Source organism: Rhincodon typus, chromosome 21 (assembly GCF_021869965.1).
Source record: "Rhincodon typus isolate 14 chromosome 21, sRhiTyp1.1, whole genome shotgun sequence".
NCBI lineage: Eukaryota > Metazoa > Chordata > Chondrichthyes > Orectolobiformes > Rhincodontidae > Rhincodon > Rhincodon typus.
In genome coordinates, this window is record NC_063352.1 from 26,807,629 (window position 1) to 26,822,056 (window position 14,428).

Here is a 14,428-nt window from a genome sequence, read left to right on the forward strand (position 1 = left end):
GCACCTTGTTGTCTCTTACTTGAACAAGACTATATTTACATGCATTTGAGGCACTGGGAGGGTCCAGTAAGTGAACGGACCCCAATTTGACTTCGGCAAAAAGACCTCAGGTGGTGGTCTTTCCCCACTGCGCCCAAGCTTCATCCGCCAGCACACAGTCCTGGACCTTGGAATGTGCCAGTCTGCAGCACTCAGACAAGGTCAACTCCTTGCTCTGGGAGATCAGCAAGTTTGAGGCAGACCAAAGTGTGTCATTCACTGAGTTGATGGTCCCCCAGGTACAGTCGATGTTTGTCTCGGTGTGCGTTCCAGGGAACAGACCATACAGCACAGACTCCTGCGTAATGGAGCTCCTCGGGACAAACCTTGACAAAATCTACAGCATCTCTCTCCCACCTTCCTTTGTAAAGGCACATTCCAGCAGGAGATTTGCAACAGTCTCTACCCCAACCCCCAGCTGTTTTAAGGGCAGTGTGTGGTGGTATAGACGGACCAGGCGTACAAGTAGGACTTCACAGGTTCTCACCACCAGCCAGGTGAGGTGTTAGTGTTTGCTCGAAAGTTCTGGTGATGAGGCGTTCTGCCAAATGACTTTGACAGTCTGCTCAGGGAATCACACAACAGAATCCACCCTCTGCTTTTCCCTCAGGGTGTCAAGGCCGCTATGTACTGACCACCTCCTGATGGACTTGTGGTCAAAGGTGTTTTTCTTTGCAAATTTCTCAATGAAGGACAGGTGATACGGAATGGTCCAACTACTTGGAGCATTCCGTGGCAGCGAGGCCAGTCCCATCCTTTGCAACAGCAGAGACCGGTAGAACACAGTGACACTTGGTGTTTGTGTACCAAGGGTCCACGCACAGCTTGATGCAGCCACACACATCAGGATGAGGGCAGCATTGGGTATGTTCTTCCCCCCTTATCCAGAGTTTTGTACATTGTGTCTCTGCAGACACGGTCCATCTTAGACCTCCAGATGAAGTGAAAAATGGCTCAGGTGATTGCAATGCAGTTTCAGGGAATGGGCCAGATTTGCACCATGTACAACAATAGTGTCTCATACCCAATGACCAGGTTTTTACCTGCAATGGAGAGGGAGCAGTGCTCCCATAAGACCAGTTTCTGCCTCAGCTTGGCTATCTGCTCCTCCCAAGACTTTGCTCATGCCCCAGCCCCTCTGTACCATGTTCCCAGCACCCTCAAGTAACCTGTCCTGATGGTGAAGGGGATAAAGGGTCGGTCAACCCAAAGAACATGGCCATGCTCTTGCTTCTATTTACCTAGGCCATTTCAAACGGGTCGCTGATACTCACGAGTCTGCACAATGACAGCAGAAAACGGTGATGTCATCCATGCACAGGGAGGTTTTGACCTACAGGCCTCTGCTGCCTGTAATAGTCACCCCTCTCAAGCCCGCATCCTTCCTGATGGACTCAGTGAAAGGCTCTGTACAACAACAAACAGGACAGGAGAGAGTGGGCAGGCCTATCTGACTCTGAATCTGATTTGGGAAATTTTCTGATTCCCACCCATCAATCGAGACTTGCACTACTAATGTTGGTGTAGAGCAGTCAGATCCAATTTCAGATTCCATCCCCAAAGCCCATTTTGGAGAGCACCCTACACGTACATGTGTGACATCCTGGCAAAGGCTGATGAGGCAGGAATCCATCCCACTTTCCTGCACGTAGGCGAGACCACCAGGCTCTCAGAGATCATCCTGTCCAGTACAGCACAGGTCTGGTCGGGGTGAATCACCAACCTCACAGGATTTTGTGGTCTGCACTGAGCAGTGAAATTATCCCGTTTGACATGGTTCAAGGCAGAAAGCCCCGTTGCACACATGCGTCAGATAGAAAGCCCTGTTACTGCTAGACCTCGCCTTTCTCTTACGCAGTATAGGACAGGAGCAATTTCCAAGCGCTGATTTTTAGGGTTAGTACGGCGCCATTGCACCCTCCATAAATGCAAAATGCATCAACTGAAATATCATGCAATGTAACAGGATAGAATTTGATACATCGAACACAGTGCAAAACAATCCGATAAAGAGCAGATTTCCCTTTTTCTTATCTCAGCCCATCCTCTATGTAACGGTGTCGGACCAAGTGCTGGGGTTACCTGTGCTGGTGAGAAGCAGCAGCAAGCCCGCCCGGGCCAACATGGTCCGGTGCTGCCCCATGGCTGGAGCTCAGGAAGCCGAGGTTCCGGGAGAGCGGTGCTAGCGGTGGCCGGTCTGAGAGTTGCATTTATTGCAGTGAAGGTCAGAGCGGCAGGAGGATGGCGATATCTCAGCGATGGTGCTTGGGAGTGAGCCTGAAAGGATTTCCGTCTGTGACTGGTCAGGGAAAAAGGGCAGAGGTCTGCATGACTTATCTAGGGGAGGGTGACAGTCAACACCCCTCTGTGTAGAGCATTGGGAAAAAGCGACTGACTGGGGAGAAAAATGGACAAGAAAGACAACGCAGACCAAAACGGGAAGGAAACGAGAGCAGGGAAAGGGCGGGGGGGTAGAGATAGAGGTGAGGCGATAGAAAACTAAAAAGGAGTCGAGAGAAAACAATCTTAAAGCATAAGATTCGGCCCATCATGCCCATACCAGCTGTACGCTGTCCAGTTAGTCCCACTGTAGATTTTTTCTCCAGAAAAAGGGAACATACAAGGATAATTGAGTGCCTATTAACGGGATTTAGAGTGTCGTGAATTGCTGTGTATTTACTTGAAAATACGCCATAACGCGCCGAAACGAAATTCAAAGATATTTCCTCTGAAGCGCCCTGCAAGATTTTCAGTATCCCGAAGCCACACCTCATACTGGACTCCCACTCACTGCCCTCTGTGGGCAGGCGTATGTAGGCTGCGCCGCACCGCTTTCTAATAAAGCTCGCAGGATGAACTATTCCTAATCGCAAACTAGGGCTGTATTTCTAGCTCGTTTTGCAAATTCTTCCTTAGATTCATTATGCTATTGGTATTCTCCAAAGACAATTTTCAAACAACTATAGTGTGTCAACATAGTTAAGGGAGGCCTGGATTGGGGGACACCAGATTTTTAATGTCCCACAGCCAAGTTCTGATCTCCATAATCACAAAATTAAATAGAGGAATTGGAAAAGGTACAAAACAAAACACAACACAACAGAACTAAGAAGTTATAACTACCAGCAGAGCAAACAGTTTGGAATTAACTTATCCTAGGCCTAAAGGTCTTTGAAGTTATGAAGTGATTTCAGAAGGGAAGTAGAGATGTTGCCCTTGTGTAAGATCAGTACTCTGTCACATAAATGAAAGTTATTGCTAAATCCAATAAAGAATTCAGGAATTATTCAGTTGTTAGACGGTGGTATTTGTTAGCATATGGAGTGAGTTAGGCAACTAGCAGAGAGACATTTAAAATTAAGTGTCTGATAGTCAGAAATAAACGGGTAACTGCAATAAGGTTAGAAGAGACTTCTAGATAAATGCTCGCATAGACTAGTTGTACCGAATGACCCGATTCTGTGCTGTACAAAGTAAATTTATGTAAAGGTCTGAAATTACCTCCTGGAACCTTACCCTGTGTTCCCACTTCATAAACTTCTTTGACTCAAGCTTTTAAACAAAAAGAACTTCGAGTACACATTATTGATTAAAAGCTGCACACAGATCAACAGACTATTTTAAAAATATAACAAAATACTAGGTTTTATTTCTAGAATAAAATTGAAAAGTTTATACTTAACCTGCTCTTAGTCCTCCAGTCATATTATAGAATGCCTATAGATACTGCCCATCGAGTCTACACTGACCCTCTGAAGAGCATCCCACCCAAAACCTACCACAACCCTGTAATCCTACATTTCCCATGGCTAATCCACCTAACCGGCACATACCTGGAAACTATGAGCAATTTACAATGCCAATCACCTAACCTGAACATCTTCAAACCATTATAAAAAAAGATGTCCAGGCACTAGGATTTTGCAGAGATTTACAAGGATTATGCCAGAACACGGGGGGTTGTGCATCACGAAAGGATTGACAGCCTGGTCCCTGTCTTGAGAAAAGGTCGATGGCTGATCTAATAGGTTGGCTAGAGATTATGTAGAGAGACAGAAAGGGCATGACCAGAAACCATCAAAAGGGCTGTCATCACAGGATCCAAAAGGAACTCAAAGAACTTTACCGTGAGCTGTAAGAATGTAGAACTTATTACCATGGAGAGTGGTTAAAGCAATCAGCATTTATGGGGAAAATAAAACAAGCATATGAAGGAGAATGGAATACAGGATTATGGTGATAGATGTAGATGAGAAAAAACATGGGTGGAAACTTGAACAGAGCACAAATACCAACATGGACTGGTTGGTTTGAACGCCTGTATTACACATCCTATAAAATTAAATCTATGGTATTGCTTCCTTCTATGATTCAGTGGCAATTTTTGTTTGATTAATGTTGTTGTGGAGCACTTTGCATTTATATAGCACCTTTTAATGTAGTTTAAATAGTCCCAATGTGTTGCATAGCTCTATCACTGGATGGTTAAGCATCCAATTAGCAAAACAAACTGAAACAGCCCAACGATTAATATTCACTTTATAACAGGAATTTAACAGTACAGCAGAGTGAAAGCAAATTTAAAATTATTTCAGAAAAATGTCAAACAGACAGAAAATTAAGAAGCTAAACTAAAGTTTCATCTTGCCTCTATGAGCTGGTTTAAGAGAGACCAGGGATGACAAATGAACAGGAAAAACCAAGTCAATTCAGTTCCTCAAGCCTCTTCTAACCATTCAATTAGATTATGGCTGACCAGGACATTAACTGCTACCTCTGCAACTATTACCACTATAAAGGAACTCAAGCAACTTCTATTCCCTGGTTGAGGATGATTGGATTGAAGTCGTTACATAATTTTGAAAGGAAGTGATTATGCAGATAAAGAGAAACATCCATCTGTTGGTGGGTGACAAGAGCCAAACTACTTCAGAAAGAAGTTCAGAAACACTTTTTCATTCAGTGATCAAAATATGTAACCTTCTTCCACAAAAAATAACAGATCACACCTTGATTAATAAACATGGATGCTGGCTACATTAACACTTCTTAAAATCCAAGATCAGACTTTCATCAGCCAAAACAGGTAAATGGAGTTAGGATAGGCATCAGTCACATTGTCATTGAATGGTGGAACAGACTCAGAAGTGTTGGGTGGCCTATTCTTGTTCCTTGTTAGGAACCAGAAGATCTACTGATGCTCATAAGTCTAGAATTTGTGGAGAGGTACAGTATCAGAGTTGATGGGTGAATGAACAGCATACATACACACATCCAGGTTCAAGAGTAATTTATTAATTCCTGAAGTCAGTGTTCTAGAACTTGAAATATCATTGGTTGAACAAACATAATCAGACAACAAAAACCATAAACCAGCACTTATGCATCAAAAAATGCTTGTGATCCCTCACACAGAGTATGCTCCCAGCAGCAAGTACCTGCAAAGCCAAAAACAGATTTTAGAATTTATGTTTTTCTAATGTTTCCAAAACATTTCTCAAAATGACTGATCAGCTGTGATGTCAGTACTTATTAGGGTAAAGTTGCCTTTCTTCAGTGCTAGGTTCAAACTATAGGTTATGCTGAATTAGCTAATCTCTCCAGTTCTTTAGACTGCAAAGGTTTGGGGACTTTGGTTTGGAGAGGGAATGGGATCTAGTCAAGTCTCTCGGAATGTACTAATCTCCTTGCTGGGGGAGATAAGGAAAACCTTTTATTTCATCATCAGTGACTAACTGAATGAAGTGTGTTGGTGATCGATTTATGCCATCCCAACACCTGTCCATACCATAAATAAAGGCCCAACTGCAGTGGTGATATGCTGAACGATTCATAGATCAAGCTCCTTTCTCGTGGTTGGGATGTCTATGTTCCAACCTCTATCCTGAGTATTGGTTGAAGCCAGGAAGTTTCAGGGTATCAATTCCTTCCAACAGTCAAACATTAATGCAAGCAACATTCTTCAGACACCAGACTCAACAAATTTTAGTGCATGAGTTTTGTCTGTGGGAGAACGGTCCCAATCAGTTCTGCTTTTATCTGACAGAGACTATGTGGTTGCGATAAGGCTCAAGTTAGAAAATGCACACTTCTCTTCCCCTTTTAAGAACTTATCTGACAAATTCTTACCCATTTTTTGTCTCCAGGGAAAAAAAGTTATTCATACACATCCTTCTTATCTGCAATATAAGTTATAATCTCATCAGGTGTCATCAACTTTTCTGCATCTACATCCGGAATCTCAAATCCTACAAAGAGAAAAATGAAGCTCAATGACTCCTACAGACAAACAACATGGCCAATGTACAGATTAACACACTTCACATTCCCACATTGGGCACACCGCAATCCTGTCAAAGCCCTTCAACAACTTTCCCTTAAGGTATAATTTATCACCAGCCTGAATCACCTCTGATTGAGGTAACATTTTAACAGAGATCCCACAACTTTCCTGCAGTGAGGCACCTGTCAAGCACTGCTACCCAGTGTTCTTCTAGATACTAGTGGTTGCAAGTTTTAGAGGTGGTTTCAAATAAGCCACGGAGGGTTACAACAATGCAGCTTATAGATGAAATACACTGCAACCACATGTACTATTAATGCAGGGAGCGAAGGTGGTGGATGTTCGAGAATGCAGTTGCAGCCATTCAGGAAAGTAGAGAATACTCCTTACACTTTTGATTTCTCTTCCATGCAAAAAAGTGGCTTTGGAGAGTCAGGGATGTGTCACAGAAAATATTGCATCTACTTGTGTGGCAGGTCCAGAGAGTTTTTGATTAAAAGCATCTGCCACCCCACCTCCTCCAGAAATGTAGCTGGTGGTAGAATCATTGATAATGTTGTTCTTGTTAAGGGGGAAGTGGTTCAGGGTTCTCTTGCTAGAGATAGTCATAGCCTGGCTGACACTTACGTGGCACAAATGTTACTTAGTACTCGCAGGTCAAGCCTGAATGTTAACCAGATCTTATTGCATGTAGGCTAGAACTATTTCATCAAACCAGGATCTGCAAATGAAGCTAAATATGATGCAATCTTTGAAACAGGTAATATATAGGACTAGACAGTCTGCGAAGCCTGTAGGGTTGAATAGGCTGAATGTGTCTGGGTTCACAATGAACAATTAGCTACTTGATTGCAATAGAGAGGACAGCTATGACTATGGAATATACACCAGGGTACAACTCAAGCATCTTCAGGCAAAGGAGTCAAAAAGTTCAGTTTAATTGACAAAAACCCTGAGGTGTTTGGATTAAAACAACAAGATATACTGAACACATTACAACCTACCACACACACACACACACACACACACACACACACACTTACCAAACTCATCTTCCATGGCCATAATGATTTCTACTTGATCCAAACTGTCCAAACCCAAATCTTTCATAAAATGAGAGCTTAATAGAAGCTTTGAGAAGAAAGGAAATATTGTAAATATAGGGGGTTTCAGAAATACAAAAGAGAAAATCCACAAGCAATCAAAACATTCAGCACAACCAACAACAGATTTAATCCTTTGAAAACAAAGAACAGATAACCTTGTACTTTCAGTAACCCCCAAGCAAAACTGAGGTTTCCTGCCTCATAAAGGGGCTCTGAAAAGCTTTATTCAAAAATGGAAAGAAGACAGGGAGTGTGCATGTTACAACTGCCCCTTTGCTACATGGTGGATGGGTGCTGATTAAATTCATTCTCACCCGCTGATTGACCACACAGCACACACACCAACAGATGTCTGAAGCTTCTAAAATACTTCAGTAATTTGTAAAGCTTGTTACTCATTCTAAGGATGAGAAACTCAATAGATCAGCCACATAAACACTGTAGCTTCTAAGGAGCTGGCAGGAGGCTCATAATTCAGCAGCAACTAACTCACCTCAAGACTGCCCCACTACCCCTCCAAAGTATGTCCCATTAGTCAGGTCTTTAATGGAATATTTCCCTCTTGCCTGGATGAATGTTAAGGGGACAGGGCTAGATTCTCTCTAGTTTAACATGATCATTGCCTGCTCTTTTGCATTGAGAACGTTACCTACCAGCTCTCAGCCCAAGCCTGAACGTTATCCAGGTCTTTCTGCATTCTTGGTCTTTAAGAAAACTTGAGGATTTATTGGAATATTTGTAAACAAGCTGAGATTGGCTAAAAGGATTGTCAAACTGACAAGATGATATGCCAGGAAGGTTTTGCATATCTCTATTTGTAAAAGCCATTGTGTTTTAATATTTATAAAACTATGGGTTAGAGCAGCAATAAAAACTAAGCTGAAATTACTTCTGGTTACCGTGGAGATTTAAAAACAAGTAACAAATTATAAGTATATTCCCATAGTATTTATATATTGTTCCTCTTTGCCCTGAGACAAGATGATTGACACCTATAGCCAACTTTAAGACATACCATGTTAGCAAAAACTGTATATTATGAAGCACCTAAAGGTGGCTACATGGAGGCTGCTGACACTGGCCTGTTGTTCAGGGCTACATGTTAATTTTTCATGCTCCTGCTGCTGGCTTCTGCTCCAGTCCCTGCAACTCAGTCATCACCTCACCTAGTTTATATTTTAAGCTCCTTACTGCTTATTTTCTTTTTTAAAAATTAAATAAAGAAGTGTTGACAACTCCGTTTCAAAGACATTACATTTTCTTAGAGTGGTATCATTCTTATTATGAAAATTCAATAAAAGGTCAGTGACATTGTTTCCTTACCTTGTCAGGATTAATTTTATCATACAGTTTTAACACGTACAGCACTCGTTCCTGGATGCTGTCAAGTGAGAGGGGGGGCAGATCCCCGTAATGACGCAACGATTGTAGAAACAGACTACAGCTCTGCAAAGGGAGAAGCAAGAAACAGGTTAATTTAAAATGCAAGTTGCATGGCCTGTAGACTGCATTTGTAAATAAAAAGACCATTGTTTTGATATACAGTAGCATTATGCCTCGTTGGGGCAGTTCACTGGAAATCAAGCTTTGTTAAAGTTGTCATAAAAATTAAAGATTTTATAGAATTACATAAAATTCCCCAAATTACTTGACAGTATGCACAGACCAGGTTTCTGTATTTAGGAATTACTATTTTTTTTTACAATTAGATTCCAACTATAGATAAACAATTATGAACCAACTTCATCGCTCAGACCTTCGAGTATGGGAGTCGGGATGTCATGTTAAGGTTGTACAGGACGTTGATGAGGCCTCTTCTGGAGTAATGTGTCCAGTTCTGGTCACCCTTCTATAGGAAGGATATTATCAAGCTGGAGTGTGTTCAGAAAACATTTACCAGGATGTTGCCGAGAATAAAAGATTTGAGTGATAGGGAGGGGCTGGGGCTTTTCTCACTGGAGCGTAGGAGGTTGAGGGGCGACCTTATAAAGGTTTGTAAAATCATGAAGGGTATAGGTAAGGTGAATGGCAGGTGTCTTTTCCCCTATGGTGGGGGATTTCAAGACAAGGGGGTGTTTTTAAGGTGAGAGAAGAAAGGCAACTTTTTCACTGGATTGCCAGGACCTGCTGCTCCTCAATCTTCCTTCTCCATGTACTTTCTCTTTTTTGCAGGAGGCACAGGGCAAATGGACCACATTTATAATGTTACTGATTTATTGGTTGACAGCCACAGCTTAAGCAACTGATGGGGGAAAATAAAAAAAATCAAAGAACTGTGGATGCTGGAAATCAGAAATTGCTGGAAAAACTCACCAAGTCTGGCAGCATCTATGGATAGAAAGCAGGGTGACATTTTGGGTCCAGTGATCCTTCTTCGGAACTAAGTGTAGCTTGGAGAAAGTTCGTATACATACTAGGGAAGGGATGGGGGAAGAAGAGTAAATAATAGGTGGAGATGGAGCCCAAATAGACAGAAAAACAGTTGGGCAGACAAAGGAATGGGTAAAGGTCAGTCTGGGAGGACGAGCAGCTACTAATGGGAACTGGTAGTGGCTGACAATAGGTTGTTTGTGGTAGCAGTCCATGTGATGACAGGGCCTGATGTGTATGGGGTTGGCATAAGGAAATGGGAGAAGGTGCTCAATCTTAAAATTATTGAATTTGATAATTGAGTCCAGAAGATTGCAGAGCTCCCAAGCGGAAAACGAGGTGTTGTTATTCCATCTTGCACCGAGCTTTGCTGGAGGCTGGGCAAGCCCGAGACATAGATGTTGCAAGAAAACAAGGTGGTGTGCTGAATTGGCAGGCAACTGGAATTTTAGGATAATTTGTGCAGACAGAATGTAGGTGCTCTGCAAAATGGTCGCCCAGTCTGAACTTCATCTCCCGTGTAGAGGATACCACATTGTGAGCAGCGAATACAGTAGACTAGATGGAGTGCTGCTTCACCTTGAAGGTGTAGCTGGGTCCTTGGATAATGAGGGAGGAAGTAAATGGGCAGTTCTTACACCTTCTGCAAAGGTATGGAAAGGTGCTGTGGGGCTGTGAGAGGATGTTGGGAGTGGAGAAGCAGTGGACCAGGGTGTCCACAGGGTGAACCAGCATCCACATCCATAGGATCATCAGTGGCCATTTCTACCACCTCAGGCAAGATGCTACCACCCAGACACATATACCCTTCCCCCTCCTTTGTCAACCTTCCAGAGGGACCCTTCCCTCCGGGATACTCTGGTCCACTCCTCCTTCACTCCCAACACTGCCCTCCTAAAGGCCCATGGCGCCTTCCCCTGCAACCACAGAAGGTGTAATATCTGCCCGTTTATGTTCTCCCTCCTCAGTATCCAAGGGCCCAAACAACTTCCAGGTGAAGCAGTGCTTTACCTGCACTTAGTCATAAAGATGTACAGCACAGAAACAGACCCTTCGGTCCAACTTGTCCACGCCGACCAGATAGCTTAAATAAATCTAGTGCCATTTGCCAGCATTTCACCCATATCCCTCTAAATCCTTCCTATTCATTAACCCATCCTGATGCCTTTTAAATGTTATAATTGTATCAGCCTCTGCCACTTCGTCTGGCGGTCAATTCCACACACGCACCACCCTCTGCGTGAAAATGTTGCGCCATAGATTCCTTTTAAATCTTGCCCCTCTCACTTTAAACCTATGCCCTCTAGTTTTGGACTCACCCACTCTTGGAAAAGTTCTTGTTTATTTACCCTATCCAAGAACCTCATGATTTTATAAGCCTCTGTAAAGGTCACCCCTCAGCCTCAGAGAAAATAGCCCCAGCTTATTCGGCCTCTCCCTATAGCTCAAACCCTCCAACCATGGCAACACCCTTGTAAATCCTTTCGGAACCTTTTATAGCAGGGAAATCAGAACAGCGTGCAGCATTCCAGAAGCGTCCTAACCAACGTCCTATACAGCTGCAACATGACCTCCCAACTCCTCTACTCAATGCAGACCAATAAAGACAAGCATACCAAACGCCTTCTTCAATATCCTATCTACCTATGACTCCACTTTCAAGGAACTATGAACCTGCACCCCAAGATCTCTTTATTCAGCAACACTCCCCAGGACCTTACCATTAAGTGTGTAAGTCCTGTCCTGATTTGCCTTTCCAAAATACAGCATCTCACATTTATCTAAATTAAACACCATCAGCCACTCCTCGGCCCATTGGCTTATCTGATCAATCTAGGCTACTGCATTTATTGCTCACAATGTAGTCTCCTCGACATTGGGGAAATGAAGCGTAGACTGGGTGACCACTTTGCATAACACCTACATTCTGTCTGCAAAAAAAGACTCTGACCTTCCAGTTGCTTGCCACTTCAACATAAACCATCTTGCTCCCTGGCTAAAATCTCTGTCTCAGGATTGCTGCAGTGGTCCAGCAAAGCTCAGTGCAAACTAGAAGAACAGCACCTCATTTTCCACTTGTGAACTCTACAGCCTTCTGGACTCAATATCGAGTTCAATAATATTAGGGTTTGAAGCACCTTCCCCCAAGTCCTTACCCTCCTAGGCTAACCATTATCCACTCCTTCATGTCCAACTGTTCTCTCTCTCTCTCTTTGGGCTTTATATCCACCTATCATCTACTCCTTACCTCCCTTCCCCTGTCTTCTGCATAAAAACCAACTTCCCTCTTCCGTACCTACACTGGCCCAAAACCCCACCTCTTCCTCCGTTACATTGATGACTGTATTGGCGCCGCCTCGTGCTCCCACGAGGAGCTCGAACAGTTCATCCACTTCACCAACACCTTCCACCCCAACCTTAAGTTCACCTGGACCATCTCTAATACCTCTCTCTCCTTCCTGGACCTCTCTGTCTCCACCTCTGGCAACCACCTAGAAACCGATATCCATTTCAAGCCCACCGACTCCCACAGCTACCTAGAATACTCCTCCTCCCACCCACCTTCCTGCAAAAATGCCATCCCCTATCCCCTATTCCCAATTCCTTCGCCTCCGCCGCATCTGCTCCCAGGATGAGGCATTCCACTCCTGTACATCTCAGATGTCCTCGTTTTTCAAAGACCGCAACTTCCCCCCCTCAGTGGTCGAGAACGCCCTTGACCGTGTCTCCCACATTTCCCGCAACTCATCCCTCACACCCCCTCCCCGCAATAACAACTAAAACAGAATCCCCCTCGTCCTCACGAATCACCCCACCAACCTCCAGATCCAATGCATCATCCTCCGACACTTCCGCCATCTGCAATCCGACCCCACCAACAAAGACATTTTTCCCTCCCCCCCTTATCTGCTTTCAGGAGGGACCACTCTCTCCGTGACTCCCTTGTCCGCTCCACACTCCCCTCTAGCCCCACCACACCCGGCACTTTTCCCTGCAACCGCAGGAAGTGCTACACCTGCCCCTACACCTCCCCCCTCACCCCCATCCCAGGCCCCAAGAAGACTTTCCACATCAAGCAGATGTTCACCTGCACATCTGCTAATGTGGTATACTGCATCCGCTGTTCCCATTGTGGCCTCCTCTCCATCGGGGAAACCAAGCGGAGGCTTGGGGACTGCTTTGCAGAACACCTACGCTCGGGTCGCACTAAACAACTGCACCTCACGTTCACAAACCATTTCAACTCCCTCTCCCATTCCTCAGATGACATGTCCATCCTGGGCCTCCTGCAGTGCCACAACGATGCTACCCGAAGGTTGCAGGAACAGCAACTCATATTCCGCTTGGGAACCCTGCAGCCCAATGGTATCAATGTGGACTTCACAAGCTTCAAAATCTCCCCTCCCCCTACCACATCCCAAAATCAGCCCAGCTCGTCCCCGCCTCCCTCACCTGTCCTTCCTCCCACCTATCCCCTCCTCCCACCTCAAGCCCCACCCCCATCTCCTACCTATTAACCTCATCCCGCCGCCTTGACCTGTCCGTCCTCCCTGGACTGACCTATCTCCTCCCTACCTCCCCACATATACTCACCTTTACTGGCTCCATCCCCACCTCTTTGACCTGTCTGTCTCCTCTCCAATTATCTTCTCCTCTTTCCACCTTCTAGCCACCTCCCCCTCTCTCCCTATTTATTTCAGAACCCCCTTCCCCTCCCCCATTTCTGAAGAAGGGTCTAGGTCCGAAACGTCAGCCTTCCTGCTCCTCGGCCTGCTGTGTTCATCCAGCTCTACACCTTGTTATCTCTCTTCTTACTAGCCAACATCAGTTCTGAGGAAGGGTTACTGGACCTAAAATGTTAACTGATCTCTCTCCACAGATGCTGCCAGAACTGTTAAGCTTTTCCAGCAATTTCTGTTTTTGTTTTTGATTTCCAACATCCACATTTATTTCAGTTTCCATTCTATTTAATACCTCCCTAGTTAATTAGAGTATAATGCCAGGATACCAGGAGAACTGCCTGAATAGTGCCACAGGACTTTTGTTTTTACATCCACTTGGACAGGACCTCAGTTTATCACCTGAAAGTTGACATTTTTTTGCCAATGCAGCATTCTCTGCACTACACTGGATCAGAAATGATCCCTCAATCAACATTACTAACAATCAAATTATCCAATCATTTAGTGTTGTTTGTGGAAAACTTGTGCATAACTTAGCTGCCACTTTCCCCACACTGCAAACTTCACTTCAAAAAGGGTAATGGAATGTTTGGGGTATTAGGGCAGAAAAATTAATTTCAGGTTGAAGATGAAAATGATCTTCAATAAGAGGGCTGTGAAACTTCAAATCAAGTATTTTCCAGACACAGGTAAATGAATTTTTTGAAATTAAGGAACTCACAGATCTGGGGATCAATAGGTAAAGTGTAGTCAATACAGAAGATTAGTCGTGGTTTTAACAGAATAACCCAGCAGACTTAAGGGGTCGTATGGCCAACTCTGCTCCGAGTTCTGTTCTTACAGAATATCCTGGTTATTAATAAATGCCTTTATTTTAAATCTTGTTACTTAGTTTGAAGATGTGACCCTGACAATTAGCAGTACAGAGGAGCCCAAGTGCATTCCCC

General features: G+C 44.1%; 1 protein-coding gene across 1 annotated transcript in view; it reads right to left on the reverse strand.

Annotated features, from left to right (window-relative positions):
* Nucleotides 1–5,314: 5,314 nt before the first annotated feature.
* LOC109910486 (acyl carrier protein, mitochondrial) overlaps nt 5,315–14,428 on the reverse strand; it is a 9,744-nt gene continuing 630 nt past the window's right edge. The window contains exons 2-5 of the mRNA XM_020509676.2: nt 8,752–8,874; nt 7,366–7,453; nt 6,169–6,287; nt 5,315–5,477 (exon numbers count right to left, since the gene is read on the reverse strand). Of these exons, the coding sequence (XP_020365265.2) occupies nt 6,196–6,287; nt 7,366–7,453; nt 8,752–8,874 (303 nt within the window). The 3' untranslated portion in view covers nt 5,315–5,477; nt 6,169–6,195. The remainder of the gene's footprint in view (nt 5,478–6,168; nt 6,288–7,365; nt 7,454–8,751; nt 8,875–14,428) is intronic.